The 26,358-nt window shown below is 38.2% G+C and overlaps 1 protein-coding gene across 1 annotated transcript in view; it reads left to right on the forward strand.

Annotated features, from left to right (window-relative positions):
• Positions 1 to 26,358, forward strand: part of LOC117326790 (tubby-related protein 4-like) — a 205,217-nt gene that overhangs the window by 88,083 nt on the left and 90,776 nt on the right. Inside the window, exons 3-5 of the mRNA XM_033883515.1 lie at positions 4,752 to 4,880; positions 8,938 to 9,102; positions 24,330 to 24,513. Coding sequence (XP_033739406.1) covers positions 4,752 to 4,880; positions 8,938 to 9,102; positions 24,330 to 24,513 — 478 coding nt within the window. The remainder of the gene's footprint in view (positions 1 to 4,751; positions 4,881 to 8,937; positions 9,103 to 24,329; positions 24,514 to 26,358) is intronic.

A 26,358-nucleotide genomic window follows, 5' to 3' on the forward strand; every position in this document is an offset into this window, starting at 1 on the left:
ACCTACACATCTCTTAAACCTTCATCCACCTACACATCTCTTAAACCTTCATCCACCTACATGTACATCTCTTAAACCTTCATCCACCTACACATCTTTTAAACCTTCATCCACCTACATGTACATCTCTTAAACCTTCATCCACCTACACATCTCTTAAACCTTCATCCACCTACACATCTCTTAAACCTTCATCCACCTACATGTACATCTCTTAAACCTTCATCCACCTACACATCTCTCAAACCTTGTGTAGTTAACTTTCTGTATGCAGTATTTATCTCTCATGGAAATCACAAATTTATTTTGTTCAAATTGTTTAAACTGCTCAAGGTTTTGTTATACCCCATGTTTATGACAGTTATTAACCGAAACGCATTAGTGGCCGGGAAATATAGCATCATATCTCCCTGGAGTGTGATATCCCCCATGGCGACCCCCTATCTCCCTGGAGAGTGATATCCCCAAAGGCGACCCCCTATCTCCCTGGAGTGTGATATCCCCCATGGCGACCCTCTATCTCCCTGGAGTGTGATATCCCCCATGGCGACCCCCTATCTCCCTAGAGTGTGATATCTCCCATGGCGACCCTCTGTCTCCCCGGAGTGTGATATCCCCCATGGCGACCCCCTATCTCCCTGGAGTGTGATATCCCCCATGGCGACCCTCTATCTCCCTGGAGTGTGATATCCCCCATGGCGACCCTCTATCTCCCCGGAGTGTGATATCCCCCATGGCGACCCCCTATCTCCCTGGAGTGTGATATCCCCCATGGCGACCCTCTATCTCCCTGGAGTGTGATATCCCCCATGGCGACCCTCTATCTCCCTGGAGTGTGATATCCCCCATGGCGACCCCCTATCTCCCTGGAGTGTGATATCCCCCATGGCGACCCTCTATCTCCCTGGAGTGTGATATCCCCCATGGCGACCCTCTATCTCCCTGGAGTGTGATATCCCCCATGGCGACCCCCTATCTCCCTGGAGTGTGATATCCCCCATGGCGACCCCCTATCTCCCTGGAGTGTGATATCCCCCATGGCGACCCTCTATCTCCCTGGAGTGTGATATCCCCAAAGGCGACCCCCTATCTCCCTGGAGTGTGATATCCCCCATGGTGACCCTCTATCTCCCTGGAGTGTGATATCCCCCATGGTGACCCCCTATCTCCCCGGAGTGTGATATCCCCCATGGCGACCCCCTATCTCTCCGGAGTGTGATATCCCCCATGGCGACCCTCTGTCTCCCCGGAGTGTGATATCCCCCATGGCGACCCCCTATCTCCCTGGAGTGTGATATCCCCCATGGCGACCCCCTATCTCCCCGGAGTGTGATATCCCCCATGGCGACCCCATGGCGACCCCCTATCTCCCCGGAGTGTGATATCCCCCATGGCGACCCCCTATCTCCCAGGAGTGTGATATCCCCCATGGGGACCCCCTATCTCCCTGGAGTGTGATATCCCCATGGCGACCCCCTATCTCCCTGGAGTGTGATATCCCCCATGGCGACCCCCTATCTCCCTGGAGTGTGATATCCCCAAAGGCGACCCCCTATCTCCCTGGAGTGTGATATCCCCCATGGTGACCCCCTATCTCCCTGGAGTGTGATATCCCCCATGGCGACCCCCTATCTCCCTGGAGTGTGATATCCCCCATGGCGACCCCCTATCTCCCTGGAGTGTGATATCCCCCATGGCGACCCCCTATCTCCCTGGAGTGTGATATCCCCCATGGCGACCCCCTATCTCCCTGGAGTGTGATATCCCCCATGGCGACCCTCTCTCTGATTCTCACAAGAGTTGCTGTTCTTGTCAGTTTCTATCAGCTATGTTCCATATAAAACTTATCAAATTGTAAATTTAATGAATCTGTAAAAAAAAAAAATTGTGATTGAATAAAAAAATAACTGTTGATTGAACTTAACGTATGCATTGTACTTTTTTATTTTTTCGAAAACAAAAAAAAATCCCTTTCTAGTGTGATCTGAATCTCTGGCTTGTAATACGCCCTCGGGGGGGGAAATGGCTACTTCAGGTAGACAAACTTTCATATTACCCCACCAAGAGGGCATTAAATATATAATATATATCTTACCTAAAATATGTATTTTGACCAAGAATTCCACAAACGGAAATTGCTGAATTCCTGAAATTTGTCTCAATCATGTTACCTGTACAATTGGAACTGGTCACCATTGTTTATTTTTTAAGTATGTTACGGAAATTTGGACAATTTTTGTATTATAAACTCATTAAAAAACAATTTATCTTTTACACATGGGTGGCCGTAACAGTCTGTTTTGTTCTGATAATTGGAGACTGATGAAGGATTCGTTAGAATCAATGGACTGGCTCTGATTATCTCTGATAGATTGTTTGGTGGCATGCTTAATGCTTTGTTAAGATTTGTTTTATTGTTAATGTGAGTCTGAAGTAAGAATTATTTTTCCATTCATCCACTGATTTTTGGATTTTTGCAGAATTCTCCATTGATATTTTTTTTCATGATTTTTTTTTTTAAATCAAACATCATTTCTGTGGAGTGTAATTGCAAAATGGAATGATTCTCTTCCAACTTCAGAATTGTTTTGAACTTTTGAAGTATTTTGGACTTCAAAAGTTTAGTTTTTTTTTTTAGTTTTGAAGTATTTTGGAGTTTTGAAGTGTTTTAGACTTTTGAAGTGTTTTAGACTTTTGAAGTGTTTTGGACTTTTGAAGTGTTTTAGACTTTGGACTTTTGAAGTGTTTTGGACTTTTGAAGTGTTTTGGACTTTTGAAGACTTTTGAAGTGTTTTGGACTTTTGAAGTGTTTTAGACTTTTGAAGTGTTTTGGACTTTTGAAGTGTTTTGGACTTTTGAAGTGTTTTAGACTTTTGAAGTGTTTTAGACTTTTGAAGTGTTTTGGACTTTTGAAGTGTTTTAGACTTTGGACTTTTGAAGTGTTTTGGACTTTTGAAGTGTTTTAGACTTTTGAAGTGTTTTAGACTTTTGAAGTGTTTTAGACTTTTGAAGTGTTTTGGACTTTTGAAGTGTTTTGGACTTTTGAAGTGTTTTAGACTATTTATATTGTTTATGTTTTAAGCTCCAATTATGTTTAAGAAATTCACATGTAGGATCTTTTGACTATAGACACTTGGCAGCCGTGTAGTTTATAGTCCTCGTATAGACAGAAAAGAGATATACTGACTGTATATCTGTTCAGCAGTACCTTTCACCAATAAGCCAAGAAAAACATTTAAACATTCTTAAATAGCATACAAACAGCTAGAGATAGGTACACATGTACTTGTTTTTTCTTCAATTAATGAATCGATGTGAAACGTAAAATCTACATGATTGAGTAAAGCTTCGGCTAATATCGAACAAGAATAGGGGTAGGATGGGGATTAAATGAAAAAATATCCTTCCAATTGGATGGAAAATTTGTTTTGCAGTTTGAATGAAGACCTGTTGCCATGGAAACCTGGAATGTTCATTATAGTTTTGAGGTTTTTAGATTGGGACCAAAATAAATGTGTTTCTATATATGTATATGTAAATATCTCCCCTGACAATGTTGGTTATTTAAGGAGAATGATTTAAGCCTGATCTATATTTCTTCATAGCAGAAGGAAAAAGCATGATGAAGTATGAAGTACATTATTTTTTAGAAAAGATAATCAGAATTTATCTTCCAGGGCGACACATACTTTTTCTACTTTAATGTGTTGAGAACAACGTTAGATATGAAGGTATTTAGATTTAGGCCGTACCTTTAGTGTGAAGAGCCACAAGCCACACAGAAACCAGGAAAGAAATAACATGTCGACGTTGTATGTCAGCTTTTATTTGTGTACAAATAAACAAGTCTTTAAATCTAATTAGTTAAGAAATAGAGGTTACACAACGAGTGATTGTTGGATATGGAATTTATTTCACACGAGTAAGTTATTTTTTAAAAGTTACAAAAGACGCAAGCTTTAGCGAGTGTCTTTTGCAACTTTTGAAAAAAGTGTGAAATAAATTCTGTATCCGACAATCACGAGTTGTGTGACATGTTTCTACCACAATAATATCGGCTTGAATCAAAGGGAAACGTGGTCAAGTATGATTTCGAATTCTTGACCAATCGAAAGACCGGAAGGTCATATACCACTAGTGGTATATAACATATATTTATCCAACAGTCGGCACATTTATACAATGGCTTGAGAGTGGAATAACACAGGGTATTGTGGTAGAAATAGAGGTTACACAACGAGTGGTTGTTGGATATGGAATTTATTTCACACGAGTAAGTTATTTTTTAAAAGTTACAAAAGACACGAGCTTTAGCGAGTGTTTTTTGCAACTTTTAAAAAATAACTTACGAGTGTGAAATAAATTCCATATCCAACAATTTCGAGTCGTGTGACCTGTTTCTACCACAATAATATCGGCTTGAATCAAAGGGAAACGTGGCCAAGTATAATTTCGCGTATGCAAATAAAGTGTACCGGTGACGTCCGGGACCCGGTGATGTGACGTCATTAGATTATTGATGACGTCAATAATAATTGCAGCTTGGGTCAAAGTTCACCGTGTTAGCCAATCAAAATGCGTACAGAGTTTATACCACGTGTGGTATAAACAGATTGTTAATCAACAGCTGTAATGATTAACTGATGGTCTGAGAGTTGAATAACACAGGGTATTGTGGTAGAAATATAAGTATATGTAAAAGGTTTATCATTTACAGATAATATAGACTAGATTTACCTTTTATTCTACAGGTGATCTTGGTGCGTTGGAATGAACCGTATCAGAAGTTAGCTACCTGCGACTCTCAGGGAGTGATATTTGTATGGATCAAACATGAAGGACGCTGGTCAATAGAGCTCATCAATGACCGAAACAGTCAGGTTAGTAACACGTACTGAATCAATGCTTCACCCATAAAGCACAGGCGGCCATCTTGGATTTTGACTGTTGATGTCTGTTGTTTCTCAGACTTTAAGTTCTCATTTGTCCTTAGTTGACATGTCTCATTTTTGGATTGATCAGAAAAACAAAAGTTGTCAAATATTTTGTCAATTCATATCAAAGTAGAGATAATGATGAGAAAGACAGAAAAATGGAGAAAAATGGACACCAAGATCCCTCAGGGATCTCTTTGTAGGGTCATATAGAGGTCATATAGTTGTAGGCACCAAGATCTCTTTGAAGGGTCATATAGAGGTCATACAGTTGTGACCACCAAGATCTCTTTGTAGGGTCATATAGAGGTCATACAGTTGTGACCACCAAGATCTCTTTGTAGGGTCATATAGAGGTCATACAGTTGTGAGGACCAAGATCCCTCAGGGATCTCTTTGTAGGGTCATATAGAGGTCATACAGTTGTGAGGATCAAGATCCCTCAGGGATCTCTTTGTAGGGTCATATAGAGGTCATACAGTTGTGAGGATCAAGATCCCTCAGGGATCTCTTTGTAGGATCATATAGAGGTCATACAGTTGTGAGGACCAAGATCCCTCAGGGATCTCTTTGTAGGGTCATATAGAGGTCATACAGTTGTGGGCACCAAGATCTCTTTGTAGGGTCATATAGAGGTCATACAGTTGTGAGGATCAAGATCCCTCAGGGATCTCTTTGTAGGGTCATATAGAGGTTATACAGTTGTGGGCACCAAGATCTCTTTGTAGGGTCATATAGAGGTCATATAGTTGTAGGCACCAAGATCTCTTTGTAGGGTCATATAGAGGTCATACAGTTGTGGGCACCAAGATCTCTTTGTAGGGTCATATAGAGGTCATACAGTTGTGAGGATAAAGATCCCTCAGGGATCTCTTTGTAGGGTCATATAGAGGTCATACAGTTGTGAGGATCAAGATCCCTCAGGGATCTCTTTGTAGGGTCATATAGAGGTCATACAGTTGTGAGGATCAAGATCCCTCAGGGATCTCTTTGTAGGGTCATATAGAGGTCATACAGTTGTGGGCACCAAGATCCCTCGGGGATCTCTTTGTTTCAAATTATAATTCATGTCTAAAAATTGTTTTATCAGTAGGGAATATGAGCTGACATCAATACGAGCTGACATCAATATGAGCTGACATCAATAGTTTGTTTAACTGTGTTCAGAAATAAAACAAAACATGGCCGATAATATACATTCCAGTGTAGACCACTGCACTCCCTTCGCGACAATGTACACCACTAACTCACACGTCTTGTGATAAGGCAATAGACAGTAGAATAGGATATACTGTTGTGTAATTTGTGATGAAAAAGAAAATTTCACGAAAAATGTTCAATATTCCTTTGTTTATCACAGAAATGTTTTCTTTTCTATAGACATTTGAAAGTTTTGGTGAGATATCCTTCACTTAGTCTGGCTGCGTGACAAAAACATTTAATGCCCAGAAGTCATTTGAAATATGTTTGAAACATTATGATTTATTAGGTACATTTGATTGTTGGCAAAAAATGATGGCATGCACTGAGCCATGGCTGTGTCAGACTCTGTATCAGATTCTTTGTAAACTAATTAACCTCTCTGGTATAACTATAGATATTTACCTACACTTAAGTAATGTAATATTAACAATTAAACCATAATAATCATTACTAATCGTTATAAAGATAAACAAGAAACACAAGCCCTGGAGATTTATTGTTAGTAATATTTATTTTATTTTCACTTTAAGGTGTTATGCTACCATGGTAACAATTTTTTCCATCCAAAAGAGTTTCACATAAGCAAATATGTAAGAATTTAAAACTTAAGCCAACCATGAACATCATTTATTTCCTGCAAAAGTATCAGATTAATTCTGTATGGATGCCAGGAGATGAAATAATCTTCCAAAGACTTCTTTTCAATAACCAAGAGGCACAGGGACTTGAAATTAGGCCTGTAGCATGCTGGGGTGAAAGGCCACAAAGTTTGTTCAAATGAATGACCTTGACCCTCATTCAAGGTCACATGGGTCAAATAGGCTAACATTTTGTAATAACTTCTCAATAACCATCAGGCCCAGGGACTTAATATTGGGCATGTGGCATGCTGGGTTGAAGGGCTACCAAGTTTGTTCAAATGAATAACATTGACCTTCATTAAAGGTCACAGGGGGTCAAGTAGATTTAAATCTTTAAACAATGATTTCTCGATAGCCAAGAGATTCTAAGACCTGATATTAGGCCAATAGTATGCTGGAATGAAGTACTAGAAAAATTACTCTGATAGTTGAATATCTGCAGAAATCACTTAGATCAACTTCAAAGTTGCTGTAGAGCCAGAGGTGTGATACGATCAGGACCATTGGGCCTCTGGTTTCAGAAATACTTCGATATTCTAAGGGGAATCTATTGTTCAGGTAAATTGTGTAATAGAGAATCTCTGTGAGAGTTATTTGAAATCGTCACAGTTTTACACCCAAAGGAATGGATAAGATATAAGGAACCAGGTTTTTGTATTGGTTCATGACTACTCAGCCAGAACTGAAATAAATATACAATTATTTTAAATGGTTACATTATAGTAGCTTGTGTTTATTCATTTTTGATGTTGTTTTGATTAATGTAGCGGTATAAAAAAAGGCAAATGTTACATTTCTGTTAGATAAAGGGGTGACTATACAGCTCGGAAAGAAAAAAATGATTAACTTCAAATTACAGCATCACACCTACATTCTAAAATTTTAGTCTTTCCTATGATAACTTCCTGAATATATCGGTACTCATTTATACAGCTGGGAAGATTAAAGTAATGAGGATAATATTGAGTATAGAGAAGGAATAAAATGGCCTCTGTGTACTATGAATTACGCATCAATAGACAAGTTATATAGAGGTAGCTGTCACAATCTGTCTATAGATTTGTTATATTATTCCGTATTGGGAAATTGCATCAGCAACATTTCTTTTGCTGGAGGCCAGGTGATGAGGTTTCGTCCCTGGTGAATACAGCTTTGGAGCTTTCCTCTCAAGGTTCCATGACTGTCAAACAAGTCCAATACGAAAATAATGGTTAGCTGGAGGGGACAAAGCACAAAATGTCTGTCTATATCTGTCTGTCCTTTGTTTGTCCTCGACACTGCTCAGAGGTTTGTTGATAAAGTCCCTGTTTTTTTCATGCATCCATAATCATAAGTGTGTATGCAGTACATGAACCTCGGAGGACACATAGGTGGGACTTTATCGTAACAGCAACAGTATGCCGGTACATAACGGTATCGTTACATTAACAGAATTTCTGACTACTTTTGGGTAGAGCGCCGCAGGACTAGGCGTCTAGAGGATTACCATGTCTGATGTGAGCAAGGCGGATTATATTAGGCTATGTCTCTTTGATGGTTAACTGTCACTACAATAGATTTGATGGGGGAACTAATATACATACTTCATAAACAAAGACCTTGTTAGGTCCTGTTTTGTCTGTCAGTTTGTCAGAGAACACCATACCCTCACATTTACTATAAAAAAGAAATAAATGGACTTTAAAATTTAATGAAATGATGTTTGTCTTTAATTATCTTTACCATTTTGTCTTTACTCATCTTTACCATTTTGTCTTTACTCATCTTTACCATTTTGTCTTTACTCATCTTTACCATTTTGTCTTTACTCATCTTTACCATTTTGTCTTTACTCATCTTTATCATTTTGTCTTTTCTTATCTTTACCATTTTGTCTTTACTCATCTTTACCATTTTGTCTTTACTCATCTTTACCATTTTGTCTTTACTCATCTTTACCATTTTGTCTTTATTCATCTTTACCATTTTGTCTTTACTCATCTTTACCATTTTGTCTTTACTCATCTTTACCATTTTGTCTTTACTCATCTTTACCATTTCTGTTATGTCAGACAAAATCCTTATATCACTGTTTCTAACTGACAAAGAGGCTGGGTTACTGAATAAATTATAAATATTATTTTTATCTTAACTCATAGGTATCTCTTTTATCTATACAGGTAACAGACTTTGCCTGGTCACATGACGGGAGGATGGCGTTGATCTGTTATTGTGACGGTTTTGTGTTGGTCGGGTCAGTGGCTGGACAGCGCTACTGGTCATCCATGTTAAACTTGGACAACACCACGATCACCTGTGGGGTGTGGTCACCTGACGACCAGAAGGTAACTATTATACATAACTTAGAGGGAAACATTTCTAAATATGAGCTCTCAATATCCTGTCTGATGTGACGCGAGCTCTCAATATCCTGTCTCATGAGACATGAGTTTTCAATATCCTGTCTCATGTGATGTGAGCTCTCAATATCCTGTGTCATGTGACAAGAGCTCTCAATGTGACGAGAGCTCTCAATATCCTGTCTCGTGTGACATGAGATCTCAATATCCTGTCTCATGAGACATGAGTTCTCAATATCCTGTCTCATGTGACGAGAGCTCTCAATATCCTGTGTCATGAGACATGAGTTCTCAATATCCTGTCTCATGTGACAAGAGCTCTCAATGTGACGAGAGCTCTCAATATCCTGTCTCATGAGACATGAGTTCTCAATATCCTGTCTCATGTGGCAAGAGCTCTCAATATCTTGTCTCATGTGACAAGAGCTCTCAATGTGACGAGAGCTCTCAATATCCTGTCTCGTGTGACATGAGATCTCAATATCCTGTCTCATGTGACATGAACTCTCAATATACTGTTTCGTATGACATGAGATGTCAACATCCTATCTCATGCAACATAAGCTGTCAAGATCCTGTATGAATATCTATCTATATCTGGCCTATTAAAACTGGCCAATTAATCGCCAATTAAAAACTGGCCAATTAAAACTGGCCTACTAAAAACTGGCCAATTAAAACTGGCAAATTAAAAACTGGCCAATAAATGGCAATTAAAAACTGGTCAATTAAAACTGGCCTATTAAAAACTGGCCAATTAAAACTGGCCTATTAAAAACTGGCCAATAAAAAACTGAGAGTTAATGGACCTAATAGTGACCTTAGTCTTAATCACTGCCTACACTAATAGTGACCTTAGTCTTAATCACTGCCTACACTAATAGTGACCTCAGCCTTAATCACTGCCTACACTAATAGTGACCTTAGTCTTAATCACTGCCTACACTAATAGTGACCTTAGCCTTAATCACTGCCTACACTAATAGTGACCTTAGTCTTAATCACTGCCTACACTAATAGTGACCTCAGCCTTAATCACTGCCTACACTAATAGTGACCTCAGCCTTAATCACTGCCTACACTAATAGTGACCTCAGCCTTAATCACTGCCTACACTAATAGTGACCTTAGTCTTAATCACTGCCTACACTAATAGTGACCTCAGTCTTAATCACTGCCTACACTAATAGTGACCTCAGCCTTAATCACTGCCTACACTAATAGTGACCTTAGTCTTAATCACTGCCTACACTAATAGTGACCTTAGCCTTAATCACTGCCTACACTAATAGTGACCTCAGCCTTAATCACTGCCTACACTAATAGTGACCTTAGCCTTAATCACTGCCTACACTAATAGTGACCTCAGCCTTAATCACTGCCTACACTAATAGTGACCTTAGCCTTAATCACTGTCTACACTAATAGTGACCTTAGTCTTAATCACTGCCTACACTAATAGTGACCTCAGCCTTAATCACTGCCTACACTAATAGTGACCTTAGTCTTAATCACTGCCTACACTAATAGTGACCTTAGTCTTAATCACTGCCTACACTAATAGTGACCTTAGCCTTAATCACTGCCTACACTAATAGTGACCTCAGCCTTAATCACTGCCTACACTAATAGTGACCTCAGCCTTAATCACTGCCTACACTAATAGTGACCTTAGTCTTAATCACTGCCTACACTAATAGTGACCTCAGCCTTAATCACTGCCTACACTAATAGTGACCTTAGCCTTAATCACTGCCTACACTAATAGTGACCTTAGCCTTAATCACTGCCTACACTAATAGTGACCTCAGCCTTAATCACTGCCTACACTAATAGTGACCTCAGCCTTAATCACTGCCTACACTAATAGTGACCTCAGCCTTAATCACTGCCTACACTAATAGTGACCTCAGCCTTAATCACTGCCTACACTAATAGTGACCTCAGCCTTAATCACTGCCTACACTAATAGTGACCTTAGCCTTAATCACTGCCTACACAGAAATTGTAATGTTACTGGTTAAAAGTGGACCAGGCTATGATTAAATAAAAAATCATCAGATTTTGGGATTTTATTATTATTGTGAGATTTTATTGTTTAAAGTACTATTATAAAGTATGTGTATCCCAGAAAATCCTCCAACTTTCCTGCTTTCATTTATGATGAGGATAATTTATCATGACAGTGAATTGTAGTATGGACCATACTTTACATACGAAATGTAGCCATTGCATGTGAAGGTGAAATTAACACTGGACTACAACTAATAGGGACTTTGGATAAGTGTAGGGCAAAAGTTTGACAGGGCAAAGGTTTCCGAGTATAAGTGAGGGTTTTATATTGAGATATACTCGTCAAGGTCCAATTATACAGTCGATGGTAACTCTACTGAAGATCTCCGTCAGATTATCCCTGGGGGCTGTCCGATTGGCATCCGTCATTTCTCTTCCAATTTGTCCAATAATCAATGTCCTCTACTTCGTTCATTCATTCTCCACACATCCTTGAAGAAGCTGAATTTGTCACTAAAGCAGTTCAGGAAACATTTAACATTTTTAAGTCATAGAAATAAATGGCTCTTATGTTGGTAAACAATTTTGATAGAGAGAGTGTAGAATTAAAAATACAGTCAAATCTGTCCAAACGACCATCTCTTTTAGGCAACTCTCTGTCCTAAGTGACCCTTTCAACTCCTCCACCCAGCCAGCGACCAGAAATTTGTTTCCTGTGGTAACAATAACTCTTTGTCCTAAGTGACCATTTTAACTCCCCTGAGCTGTTTTGCTATATATTTTATCTCTATTAATTAAGCGACCCTCTGTTTACGCGACCAGCGACCATAATTTTTTTCCCTGTGATAGCAATAACTCTCTAATAAGTGACCAAAAGTCTTAAAAATGCCCCCCATTCCCATTTTCACCTTCATGGCATCCAAGTAACAAGATTTAGTTTTCGTCAAAAATAATTCTGATGATTTTGAGACGTTTTAACTGATAAAAATACATAAATTTGCATGAGAAGCATAACAAGGAATGCATAAACAGTTCACATACTGTTATTATTTTTTGAGATTTTAGAACAGATATTTGCCAGTGAAAACTCACCATTTATAAAGTAGGAAATGCAGTAACGTACTAAACTAATAATTGTGATGGATGTCCGGACAAATATTTCAGGAATTAAAAAAAAATGTAAATAAATGGTATAGAGGCATTGGAATATAATCAAATTATAACCAATGAAATATTTCAAATGTTATATCGATGTGCTTTGCTATATACTAAATTAAAAGGATCACAAAAAAAAAAATAGTTATTATAAAAAAATAATAAAATAAAAATAAAATCCTTTACAATATTTTTTTTTGGTTTTGTTTAAATGAAAGGTTTATTTTTCATTTACAATGTATATTGTTAATTATTATTGCTATTTTATAAAGTTAATAAAAAAAGTTTATGATCATCTCTATAAGATCTAAGATACCATCTCCATTAAGAGACTGCTTTTAACATCCCTTGAGTGGTCGCTTAATACAGATTCTACTGTATCTGAATTTGCAATAAATACAAATTCTAACATTGTCATCTTTAATTTTCTTCAAAACTTTTTTAACTAGAATGTTTATGTCAATGTCATTGACAACTTTGAAACAAAACATTTCAAATTTCATTTGTGAGGCTGAAATTTCCTAAGTGAGAAAACTCATCACACTGCTTGTTACAATTAGTCAGTAATTCCAAATGATTGCTTGGGGGACAGGATGTAGAACTCTTTTGTCAGGAGGTGTGAAGGTGACATTTCTGGCACATGGTAAAGATTGCTGTCTGTGCAATATTGATGAAAAAACTGAGAGTTATTGTGAGTTAAGTGATTGCTTTGTTATGTCGTCCGTGGTCGACAATCAACAGAAAAGAGGCTAAGCAGCATTAGTGAATAGTACAAAAAATGACAGGAGTATTCCTCAGGACACAACAAATATCATACAAATTGACAGTAGTATTCCTCAGGACTCAACAAATATACAAATTGACAGTAGTATTCCTCAGGACTCAACAAATATACAAATTGACAGTAGTATTCCTCGGGACACAACAAATATCATACAAATTGACAGTAGTATTCCTCAGGACACAACAAATATCATACAAATTGATAGTAGCATTCCTCAGGATTCAACAAATATCATACAAATTGACAGTAGCATTCCTCAGAACTCAACAAATATCATACAAATTGACAGTAGTATTCCTCAGGATTCAACAAATATCATACAAATTGACAGTAGTATTTCTCGGGACTCAACAAATATCATACAAATTGACAGTAGTATTTCTCGGGACACAACAAATATCATACAAATTGACAGTAGCATTCCTCAGAACTCAACAAATATCATACAAATTGACAGTAGTATTCCTCAGAACTCAACAAATATCATACAAATTGACAATAGTATTCCTCAGAACTCAACAAATATCATACAAATTGACAGTAGTATTCCTCAGGATTCAACAAATATCATACAAATTGACAGTAGTATTTCTCGGGACTCAACAAATATCATACAAATTGACAATAGTATTCCTCAGGACACAACAAATATCATACAAATTGACAATAGTATTTCTCGGGACTCAACAAATATCATACAAATTGACAGTAGTATTCCTCAGGATTCAACAAATATCATACAAATTGACAGTAGTATTCCTCAGAACTCAACAAATATCATACAAATTGACAATAGTATTTCTCGGGACTCAACAAATATCATACAAATTGACAGTAGTATTCCTCAGGACACAACAAATATCATACAAATTGACAATAGTATTCCTCAGAACACAACACATATCATACAAATTGACAATAGTATTCCTCAGGATTCAACAAATATCATACAAATTGATAGTAGTATTCCTCAGAACTCAACAAATTTCATACAAATTGACAGTAGTATTCCTCAGGACTCAACAAATATCATACAAATTGACAGTAGTATTCCTCAGAACTCAACAAATATCATACAAATTGACAGTAGCATTCCTCAGGATTCAACAAATATCATACAAATTGACAGTAGTATTTCTCAGGACACAACAAATATACAAATTGATAGTAGTATTCCTCAGGACACAACAAATATCATACAAATTGACAGTAGTATTTCTCGGGACTCAACAAATATCATACAAATTGACAGTAGTATTCCTCAGGATTCAACAAATATCATACAAATTGACAGGACACAACAAATATCATACAAATTGACAGTAGTATTCCTCAGGACTCAACAAATATCATACAAATTGACAGTAGTATTTCTCGGGACACAACAAATATCATACAAATTGACAGTAGTATTTCTCGGGACACAACAAATATCATACAAATTGACAGTAGTATTTCTAGGGACTCAACAAATATCATACAAATTGACAGTAGTATTCCTCGGGATTCAACAAATATACAAATTGACAGTAGTAATTCTCGGGACACAACAAATATCATACAAATTGACAGTAGTATTTCTCGGGACTCAACAAATATCATACAAATTGACAGTAGTATTCCTCGGGATTCAACAAATACCATACAAATTGACAATAGTATTCCTCAGGACACAACAAATATCATACAAATTGACAATAGTATTCCTCAGGACACAACAAATATCATACAAATTGACAATAGTATTCCTCAGGACACAACAAATATCATACAAATTGACAATAGTATTCCTCAGGACACAACAAATATCATACAAATTGACAATAGTATTCCTCAGGACACAACAAATATCATACAAATTGACAGGACACAACAAATATCATACAAATTGACAGTAGTATTCCTCAGGACACAACAAATATCATACAAATTGACAGTAGTATTCCTCAGGACACAACAAATATCATACAAACAGTAGCAGACAAATATCGAAAATTGATTACTAACACAAAAGTCAAAGTCCTTTCACAAAGAGTTTAAAGTCCGCTGATTACATAACCAATTATTACTGATAATCAAATATGGATTTACACCCAATCTCCCATCACTGATAATCAAATATGGATTGACACCCAATCTCCCATCACTGATAATCAAATATGGATTGACACCCAATGTCCCATCACTGATAATCAAATATGGATTGACACCCAATGTCCCATCACTGATAATCAAATATGGATTGACACCCAATGTCCCATCACTGATAATCAAATATGGATTGACACCCAATGTCCCATCACAGATAATCAAATATTGATTGACACTCAATGTCCCATCACTGATAATCAAATATGGATTGACACCCAATGTCCCATCACTGATAATCAAATATGGATTGACACCCAATGTCCCATCACTGATAATCAAATATGGATTGACACCCAATGTCCCATCACTGATAATCAAATATGGATTTAAACCCAATGTCCCATCACTGATAATCAAATATGGATTGACACCCAATGTCCCATCACTGATAATCAAATATGGATTTAAACCCAATGTCCCATCACTGATAATCAAATATGGGTTGACACCCAATGTCCCATCACAGATAATCAAATATGGATTGACACCCAATGTCCCATCACTGATAATCAAATATGGATTGACACCCAATGTCCCATCACTGATAATCAAATATGGATTGACACCCAATGTCCCATCACTGATAATCAAATATGGATTGACACCCAATGTCCCATCACTGATAATCAAATATGGATTGACACCCAATGTCCCATCACTGATAATCAAATATGGATTTAAACCCAATGTCCCATCACTGATAATCAAATATGGATTGACACCCAATGTCCCATCACAGATAATCAAATATGGATTGACACCCAATGTCCCATCACTGATAATCAAATATGGATTGACACCCAATGTCCCATCACTGATAATCAAATATGGATTGACACCCAATGTCCCATCACTGATAATCAAATATGGATTGACACCCAATGTCCCATCACTGATAATCAAATATGGATTTAAACCCAATGTCCCATCACTGATAATCAAATATGGATTGACACCCAATGTCCCATCACTGATAATCAAATATGGATTTAAACCCAATGTCCCATCACTGATAATCAAATATGGATTGACACCCAATGTCCCATCACTGATAATCAAATATGGATTTAAACCCAATGTCCCATCACTGATAATCAAATATGGATTGACACCCAATGTCCCATCACTGATAATCAAATATGGATTGACACCCAATGTCCCATCACTGATAATCAAATATGGATTGACACCCAATGTCCCATCACTGATAATCAAATATGGATTGACACCCAATGTCCCATCACTGATAATCAAATATGGATTGACAACCAATCTCCCATCACTGATAATCAAATATGGATTGACACCCAATGTCCCATCACTGATAATCAAATATGGATTGACAACCAATCTCCTATCGCTGATAATCAAATATGGATTGACACCCAATGTCCCATCACTGATAATCAAATATGGATTGACACCCAATGTCCCATCACTGATAATCAAATATGGATTGACACCCAATGTCCCATCACTGATAATCAAATATGGATTGACACCCAATGTCCCATCACAGATAATCAAATATGGATTGACACCCAATGTCCCATCACTGATAATCAAATATGGATTGACACCCAATGTCCCATCACTGATAATCAAATATGGATTGACACCCAATGTCCCATCACTGATAATCAAATATGGATTGACACCCAATGTCCCATCACTGATAATCAAATATGGATTGACACCCAATGTCCCATCACTGATAATCAAATATGGATTTAAACCCAATGTCCCATCACTGATAATCAAATATGGATTGACACCCAATGTCCCATCACTGATAATCAAATATGGATTTAAACCCAATGTCCCATCACTGATAATCAAATATGGATTTAAACCCAATGTCCCATCACTGATAATCAAATATGGATTGACACCCAATGTCCCATCACTGATAATCAAATATGGATTTAAACCCAATGTCCCATCACTAATAATCAAATATGGATTGACACCCAATGTCCCATCACTGATAATCAAATATGGATTTAAACCCAATGTCCCATCACTGATAATCAAATATGGATTGACACCCAATGTCCCATCACTGATAATCAAATATGGATTGACACCCAATGTCCCATCACTGATAATCAAATATGGATTGACACCCAATGTCCCATCACTGATAATCAAATATGGATTTAAACCCAATGTCCCATCACTGATAATCAAATATGGATTGACACCCAATGTCCCATCACAGATAATCAAATATGGATTGACACCCAATGTCCCATCACTGATAATCAAATATGGATTGACACCCAATGTCCCATCACTGATAATCAAATATGGATTGACACCCAATGTCCCATCACTGATAATCAAATATGGATTTAAACCCAATGTCCCATCACTGATAATCAAATATGGATTGACACCCAATGTCCCATCACTGATAATCAAATATGGATTGACACCCAATGTCCCATCACTGATAATCAAATATGGATTGACACCCAATGTCCCATCACTGATAATCAAATATGGATTGACACCCAATGTCCCATCACTGATAATCAAATATGGATTTAAACCCAATGTCCCATCACTGATAATCAAATATGGATTGACACCCAATGTCCCATCACTGATAATCAAATATGGATTGACACCCAATGTCCCATCACTGATAATCAAATATGGATTGACACCCAATGTCCCATCACTGATAATCAAATATGGATTTACACCCAATGTCCCATCACTGATAATCAAATATGGATTGACACCCAATGTCCCATCACTGATAATCAAATATGGATTGACACCCAATGTCCCATCACTGATAATCAAATATGGATTGACACCCAATGTCCCATCACTGATAATCAAATATGGATTGACACCCAATGTCCCATCACTGATAATCAAATATGGATTGACAACCAATCTCCCATCACTGATAATCAAATATGGATTGACACCCAATGTCCCATCACTGATAATCAAATATGGATTGACAACCAATCTCCTATCGCTGATAATCAAATATGGATTGACACCCAATGTCCCATCACTGATAATCAAATATGGATTGACACCCAATGTCCCATCACTGATAATCAAATATGGATTGACACCCAATGTCCCATCACTGATAATCAAATATGGATTGACACCCAATGTCCCATCACAGATAATCAAATATGGATTGACACCCAATGTCCCATCACTGATAATCAAATATGGATTGACACCCAATGTCCCATCACTGATAATCAAATATGGATTGACACCCAATGTCCCATCACTGATAATCAAATATGGATTGACACCCAATGTCCCATCACTGATAATCAAATATGGATTGACACCCAATGTCCCATCACTGATAATCAAATATGGATTTAAACCCAATGTCCCATCACTGATAATCAAATATGGATTGACACCCAATGTCCCATCACTGATAATCAAATATGGATTTAAACCCAATGTCCCATCACTGATAATCAAATATGGATTTAAACCCAATGTCCCATCACTGATAATCAAATATGGATTGACACCCAATGTCCCATCACTGATAATCAAATATGGATTTAAACCCAATGTCCCATCACTGATAATCAAATATGGATTGACACCCAATGTCCCATCACTGATAATCAAATATGGATTTAAACCCAATGTCCCATCACTGATAATCAAATATGGATTGACACCCAATGTCCCATCACTGATAATCAAATATGGATTGACACCCAATGTCCCATCACTGATAATCAAATATGGATTGACACCCAATGTCCCATCACTGATAATCAAATATGGATTTAAACCCAATGTCCCATCACTGATAATCAAATATGGATTGACACCCAATGTCCCATCACAGATAATCAAATATGGATTGACACCCAATGTCCCATCACTGATAATCAAATATGGATTGACACCCAATGTCCCATCACTGATAATCAAATATGGATTTAAACCCAATGTCCCATCACTGATAATCAAATATGGATTGACACCCAATGTCCCATCACAGATAATCAAATATGGATTGACACCCAATGTCCCATCACTGATAATCAAATATGGATTGACACCCAATGTCCCATCACTGATAATCAAATATGGATTGACACCCAATGTCCCATCACTGATAATCAAATATGGATTTAAACCCAATGTCCCATCACTGATAATCAAATATGGATTGACACCCAATGTCCCATCACTGATAATCAAATATGGATTGACACCCAATGTCCCATCACTGATAATCAAATATGGATTGACACCCAATGTCCCATCACTGATAATCAAATATGGATTGACACCCAATGTCCCATCACTGATAATCAAATATGGATTTACACCCAATGTCCCATCACTGATAATCAAATATGGATTGACACCTAATGTCCCATCACTGATAATCAAATATGGATTGACACCCAATGTCCCATCACTGATAATCAAATATGGATTGACACCCAATGTCCCATCACTGATAATCAAATATGGATTGACACCCAATGTCCCATCACTGATAATCAAATACGGATTGACACCCAATGTCCCATCACTGATAATCAAATACGGATTGACACCCAATGTCCCATCACTGATAATCAAATATGGATTGACACCCAATGTCCCATCACTGATAATCAAATATGGATTGACACCCAATGTCCCATCACTGATAATCAAATATGGATTGACACCCAATGTCCCATCACTGATAATCAGATATGGATTGACACCCAATGTCCCATCACTGATAATCAGATATGGATTGACACCCAATGTCCCATCACTGATAATCAGATATGGATTGACACCCAATGTCCCATCACTGATAATCAGATATGGATTGACACCCAATGTCCCATCACTGATAATCAGATATGGATTGACACCCAATGTCCCATCACTGATAATCAGATATGGATTTACACCCAATGTCCCATCACTGATAATCAGATATGGATTGACACCCAATGTCCCATCACTGATAATCAAATATGGATTGACACCCAATGTCCCATCACTGATAATCAAATATGGATTGACACCCAATGTCCCATCACTGATAATCAAATATGGATTGACACCCAATGTCCCATCACTGATAATCAAATATGGATTGACACCCAATGTCCCATCACTGATAATCAAATATGGATTGACACCCAATGTCCCATCACTGATAATCAAATATGGATTGACACCCAATGTCCCATCACAGATAATCTAATATGAATTACTCCACAACAAGAACTGGAGGTTTGGTGAGTAACCTCACAAGACGAGACTACATGGTGCTGAAGGCATGACTTTAATATCATAATTTATAGATAAACATGATGGTATGACTCACATGATCACATGATCAGAACGACCAATGGGAGCTTGTGCCATATACGATAGTGTCGGTCCGTAAGTCAAAAGTTTCTTCAAACAACTTCTCCTTCTTAACAACTGATTGGAACTTCAGTTATTTTGATAAGAAGCATCACTGAGTGGTGGAGATTCAAAATTGTACAAATGTTGGAGTGACCCACAGGGGTCTGAGGGGCTAGATGGGCCAAATAGCTATTTATCCTACTATAAACAATATTTAACTTGAAACAGTGTACCCTATCCCATCCTCTCCCATAAATTGATCAAGCTACTGCTTTAAGTCTTTCTTTTGTAGGAATGATTTTGTCTTAATTAGGGCCCCATGTTGGAGATACAGTACCCTATATAGTAATCACTGTATCCCTCCGTCTGTCTGTCCATCCATAAATTTACTTCCCAGCTGATGACCTTCGTATTTACATGTCAGTCAACAAAACATTCTGAGGTCAAAAAGCAAGATCAAAGTCAAACTTTGTATATTTTCACTAATAAGTATGTTGTTATGATGTTATGGAGCAAAATTCATTGGAATTCAATAAGGAGTCACCTGACCAAAGATGAAGGTCACTAGGTCAAAGGCCAAGGTTTTTGGATCCAGAGGTCAAGAACAATGTGGATCTCTAACAGTGACCCTGGCTGTAAGTGGGGGAGGTATTTAAGGTCTAGATAAATCAAATCAAAGCCAACACATGAGTATTATACAGGTATATGGAGGTGGAAGGAAACAATAGTCACATCCTAGTATATACTGTATACACTTTCTTCTGTGTTATTGTTTTATGAAGTCCGAATGATAAAAATTTGGAACCAGAAAGCTTTATGTAAGTTAAAGGAAAGTGTTGATTGTAATGAAAGATACTAAGTGGTTCATCCCAGACTCAGACCTGGGTATATGTACGCTTTCGGCGTATTTAGTATGAAAATTGAGGTACTAAATACGCAATACGCATTGACCTGACTTTCTTCGCATTTCTGATAAAAATAAAGACTTCAAAAATCGCTAACTGTTGTTTTAGTTCGTCTTTATTTACGTTTCTCTCTGTCTGCTTCAATAAGCACTACATCGGAACACCTCGTATGGTGCCAGAGGGAAAATGGCGAGGAGTTCCTATTACTATGAAGCGTCTATTGAACGCTTGAATCTGACGATAATTTGTATTAAAAATAAAGTGTCAGAGTGACACAGATGTGATCTCAGAATTGTTTTGGCGGCAAGGAAAATTCACCAAAACTGACGGTGATCATCTTGATCCTTGTAGTATGTAAACGAATTCAACAGTATAAAGATAAATACAGTGAATAGTGGCCTTTTCAACAGTGACAAAGAGAAACAAGCTACTATTTTTTTCCGTATGTGACACAGTCTGAGACTGAGAAAGTATTTGTAATATAACTTAAATGTCAGTGTATGAAATATCCAGGTGAGCGATACAGGCCCTCTGGGCCTCTTGTTGATAATATTTCTTCTTAATGAATTTGCCACATGACAATACTTAGCTAAACATGCTGTGGGTCTGGCACATCCGTCAGTTTCCCCAGACATTCAAGATGGCAGTCAATACAGGATTATACAAATGATTGAATTAGGCATGTCAGAAAATCGATAACTCTAAAATTATAAAAATATAAACGTGAATCGTGTTTTAATCTGATTTGTGCAATAGACACCTGCAGCACATTTCATAGATTCTCAATCATCGTATCCTGAGGGCTTAATACGCCGGAAAATGAATTGCGGAAGTTTTGAAGTTTTGTGCCAGGAAGTCGCCAGCTCTGTCTTGTTTTTAGGCCTAAAGTATTAGAGTCGGTATGACAGTGTATTGATATCTGGGTTTGTTATGAAATATAATTCATGGAAAAATGCAATACATTGGGTTGAAGGTTTCTAAAGAAAACAGTATTATTGCACTTAGGGATAAAGTTTGTCAAAGATATACTGTTTTGTACTACACATTGGACTGAAGTTTGTCAAAGATATACTGTATTGTACAGCATCTAGGACTAAAGTTTGTCAAAGATATACTGTTTTGTACGGTACTTAGGGATAAAGTTTGTCAAAGATATACTGTTTTGTACAGTACTTAGGGATAAAGTTTGTTGAAGATATACTGTTTTGTACAGCACCTAGGACTAAAGTTTGTCAAAGATATACTGTTTTGTACGGTACTTAGGGATAAAGTTTGTCAAAGATATACTGTTTTGTATAGCACCTAGAACTAAAGTTTGTCAAAGATATACTGTTTTGTACAGTACTTAGGGATAAAGTTTGTTGAAGATATACTGTTTTGTACGGTACTTAGGGATAAAGTTTGTTGAAGATATACTGTTTTGTACGGTACTTAGGGATAAAGTTTGTCAAAGATATACTGTTTTGTACAGTACTTAGGGATAAAGTTTGTTGAAGATATACTGTTTTGTACGGTACTTAGGGATAAAGTTTGTCAAAGATATACTGTTTTGTACAGTACTTAGGGATAAAGTTTGTTGAAGATATACTGTTTTGTACAGCACCTAGGACTAAAGTTTGTCAAAGATATACTGTTTTGTACGGTACTTAGGGATAAAGTTTGTCAAAGATATACTGTTTTGTATAGCACCTAGAACTAAAGTTTGTCAAAGATATACTGTTTTGTATAGCACCTAGGACTAAAGTTTGTTAAAGATATACTGTTTTGTACGGTACTTAGGGATAAAGTTTGTCAAAGATATACTGTTTTGTACGGCACCTTAGGGACTAAAGTTTGTCAAAGATATACTGTTTTGTACGGCTGTAGGACTAAAGTTTGTTAAAATATACCGCTTTGTACTACACATTGGACTGAAGTTTGTTAAAAATATACCGTTTTGTACCACACTTAGAGCTGAAGTTTGTTAAAGCTATACTGCTTTGTATTGCTTTTCCATTAATTTTTTATTTGAGATCAAATTTACATACAGTCCATTTTAATGATTAGGGACTTTAGGTTTCCTTACATTAAAGGGTTTAATGGGGATCAAAGGGGATTTTTAAGTAGCTTTCAAAGCCATTAGAAAAAAAAATAGCCTTTAGTTATAATCTTGATTATATTACACTTAAAGGGGTGAAATGTTTGGGGTTTATCAAGTAAAGGGGTGAAATGTTTGGGGTTTATCAAGTAAAGGGGTGAAATGTTTGGGGTTTATCAAGTAAAGGGGTGAAATGTTTGGGGTTTATCAAGTAAAGGGGGTGAAATGTTTGGGGTTTATCAAGTAAAGGGGTGAAATGTTTGGGGTTTATCAAGTAAAGGGGTGAAATGTTTGGGGTTTATCAAGTAAAGGGGTGAAAGGTTTGGGGTTTATCAAGTAAAGGGGTGAAATGTTTGGGTTTTATCAAGTAAAAACAACAAAACACCCAACTAATTTTCAAAGTTGAAAGAGAAAATTGTTTTTATAGGGGACAAAATATCCTCATGACCCTGTGATCAAATCTCCTCATGTCTGTTCAAGTCCCTGTGACACCAGCCTCTGCCAAGGAGATAATGCTATCATCAGTTGTAGAGGGAAAATAAAGGACATGCTTTATAAGTTTGTATCAGACATTAAGTTCAAACAAGATGCACTCTGGTAACATTGAGCTTCTTAAGTCAAAGTTGTTCTTACATAATCTATTTCTAACTTAAAACATTGCTAAAGTTCTACTGAGTAAAAATAACAATTCTTTCTGGGGTTAACAAGTTGCGTCTCTTTAAGACTTGTTCTATAATAATTACAGGTGATATTTGGTACAACCGGTGGCCAGTTGATAGTAATGAGTTCCACGGGGGCCATGTTGACTCAGGTCGTAATCAACGACAGTATGGAGATCAGCACCATGGCATGGTCCTGTGAGAAATTCAACATGGATGAATCTGACGCCAAAAGTACGACCACAGACAATATCAGCCATCCCTCTGAAGGTACATCTTAAAAGCTGAACATTCTAAAAAGGGTGTGTCCTGATAATTGAAACCAATTTTACCTATATTACACCAAGCTCTTGCCCTCATGGAGGTTCCATGATGCATGCAGACAGTAAAACTTGATTCCTGAAATTATAACATGTCAGCCACTTACTAAACACACAAGAATATATATGGGAAGCAGATTTAAGGAGTTTATATCTCTCACTAGGACTCTATATCCCACTAGGGGTCTGTATCCCACTAGGGGGCTATATCCCACTAGGACTCTGTATCCCACTAGGACTCTGTATCCCACTAGGACTCTGTATCCCACTAGGACTCTGTATCCCACTAGGACTCTGTATCCCACTAGGACTCTGTATCCCACTAGGGGTCTGTATCCCACTAGGGCTCTATATCCCACTAGGACTCTGTATCCCACTAGGGGGCTATATCCCACTAGGACTCTGTATCCCACTAGGACTCTGTATCCCACTAGGGCTCTATATCCCACTAGGACTCTGTATCCCACTAGGACTCTGTATCCCACTAGGGGGCTATATCCCACTAGGACTCTGTATCCCACTAGGACTCTGTATCCCACTAGGACTCTGTATCCCACTAGGACTCTGTATCCCACTAGGGGTCTGTATCCCACTAGGGCTCTATATCCCACTAGGACTCTGTATCCCACTAGGACTCTGTATCCCACTAGGACTCTGTATCCCACTAGGGGTCTGTATCCCACTAGGGCTCTATATCCCACTAGGACTCTGTATCCCACTAGGACTCTGTATCCCACTAGGACTCTGTATCCCACTAGGACTCTGTATCCCACTAGGGGTCTGTATCCCACTAGGACTCTGTATCCCACTAGGACTCTGTATCCCACTAGGGGGCTATATCCCACTAGGACTCTGTATCCCACTAGGGGGCTATATCCCACTAGGACTCTGTATCCCACTAGGGGGCTATATCCCACTAGGACTCTGTATCCCACTAGGACTCTATATCCCACTAGGGGTCTGTATCCCACTAGGGTTCTGTATCCCACTAGGACTCTGTATCCCATTAGGACTCTGTATCCCACTAGGGATCTGTATCCCACTAGGACTCTGTATCCCACTGGGACTCTGTATCCCACTAGGGCTCTGTATCCCACTAGGGCTCTGTATCCCACTGGGGCTCTGTATCCCACTAGGGCTCTGTATCCCACTAGGACTCTGTATCCCACTAGGGCTCTGTATCCCACTGGGACTCTGTATCCCACTGGGACTCTGTATCCCACTGGGACTCTGTATCCCAATAGGACTCTGTATCCCACTGGGACTCTGTATCCCACTAGGACTCTGTATCCCACTAGGACTCTGTGTCCCACTAGGGTCTGTATCCCAATAGGACTCTGTATCCCACTAGGGATCTGTATCCCACTGGGGTTCTGTATCCCACTAGGGGTCTGTATCCCACTGGGACTCTGTATCCCACTGGGACTCTGTATCCCACTAGGACTCTGTATCCCACTAGGGTTCTGTATCCCACTAGGGGTCTGTATCCCACTGGGACTCTGTATCCCACTGGGGCTCTGTATCCCACTAGGGGTCTGTATCCCACTGGGACTCTGTATCCCACTAGGACTCTGTATCCCACTAGGACTCTGTATCCCACTAGGGGTCTGTATCCCACTGGGGTTCTGTATCCCACTAGGACTCTGTATCCCACTGGGACTCTGTATCCCACTAGGACTCTGTATCCCACTGGGACTCTGTATCCCACTAGGACTCTGTATCCCACTAGGACTCTGTATCCCACTAGGGCTATGTATCCCACTAGGGGTCTGTATCCCACTGGGACTCTGTATCC

Source organism: Pecten maximus, chromosome 5 (genome assembly GCF_902652985.1).
Source record: "Pecten maximus chromosome 5, xPecMax1.1, whole genome shotgun sequence".
Lineage (NCBI taxonomy): Eukaryota > Metazoa > Mollusca > Bivalvia > Pectinida > Pectinidae > Pecten > Pecten maximus.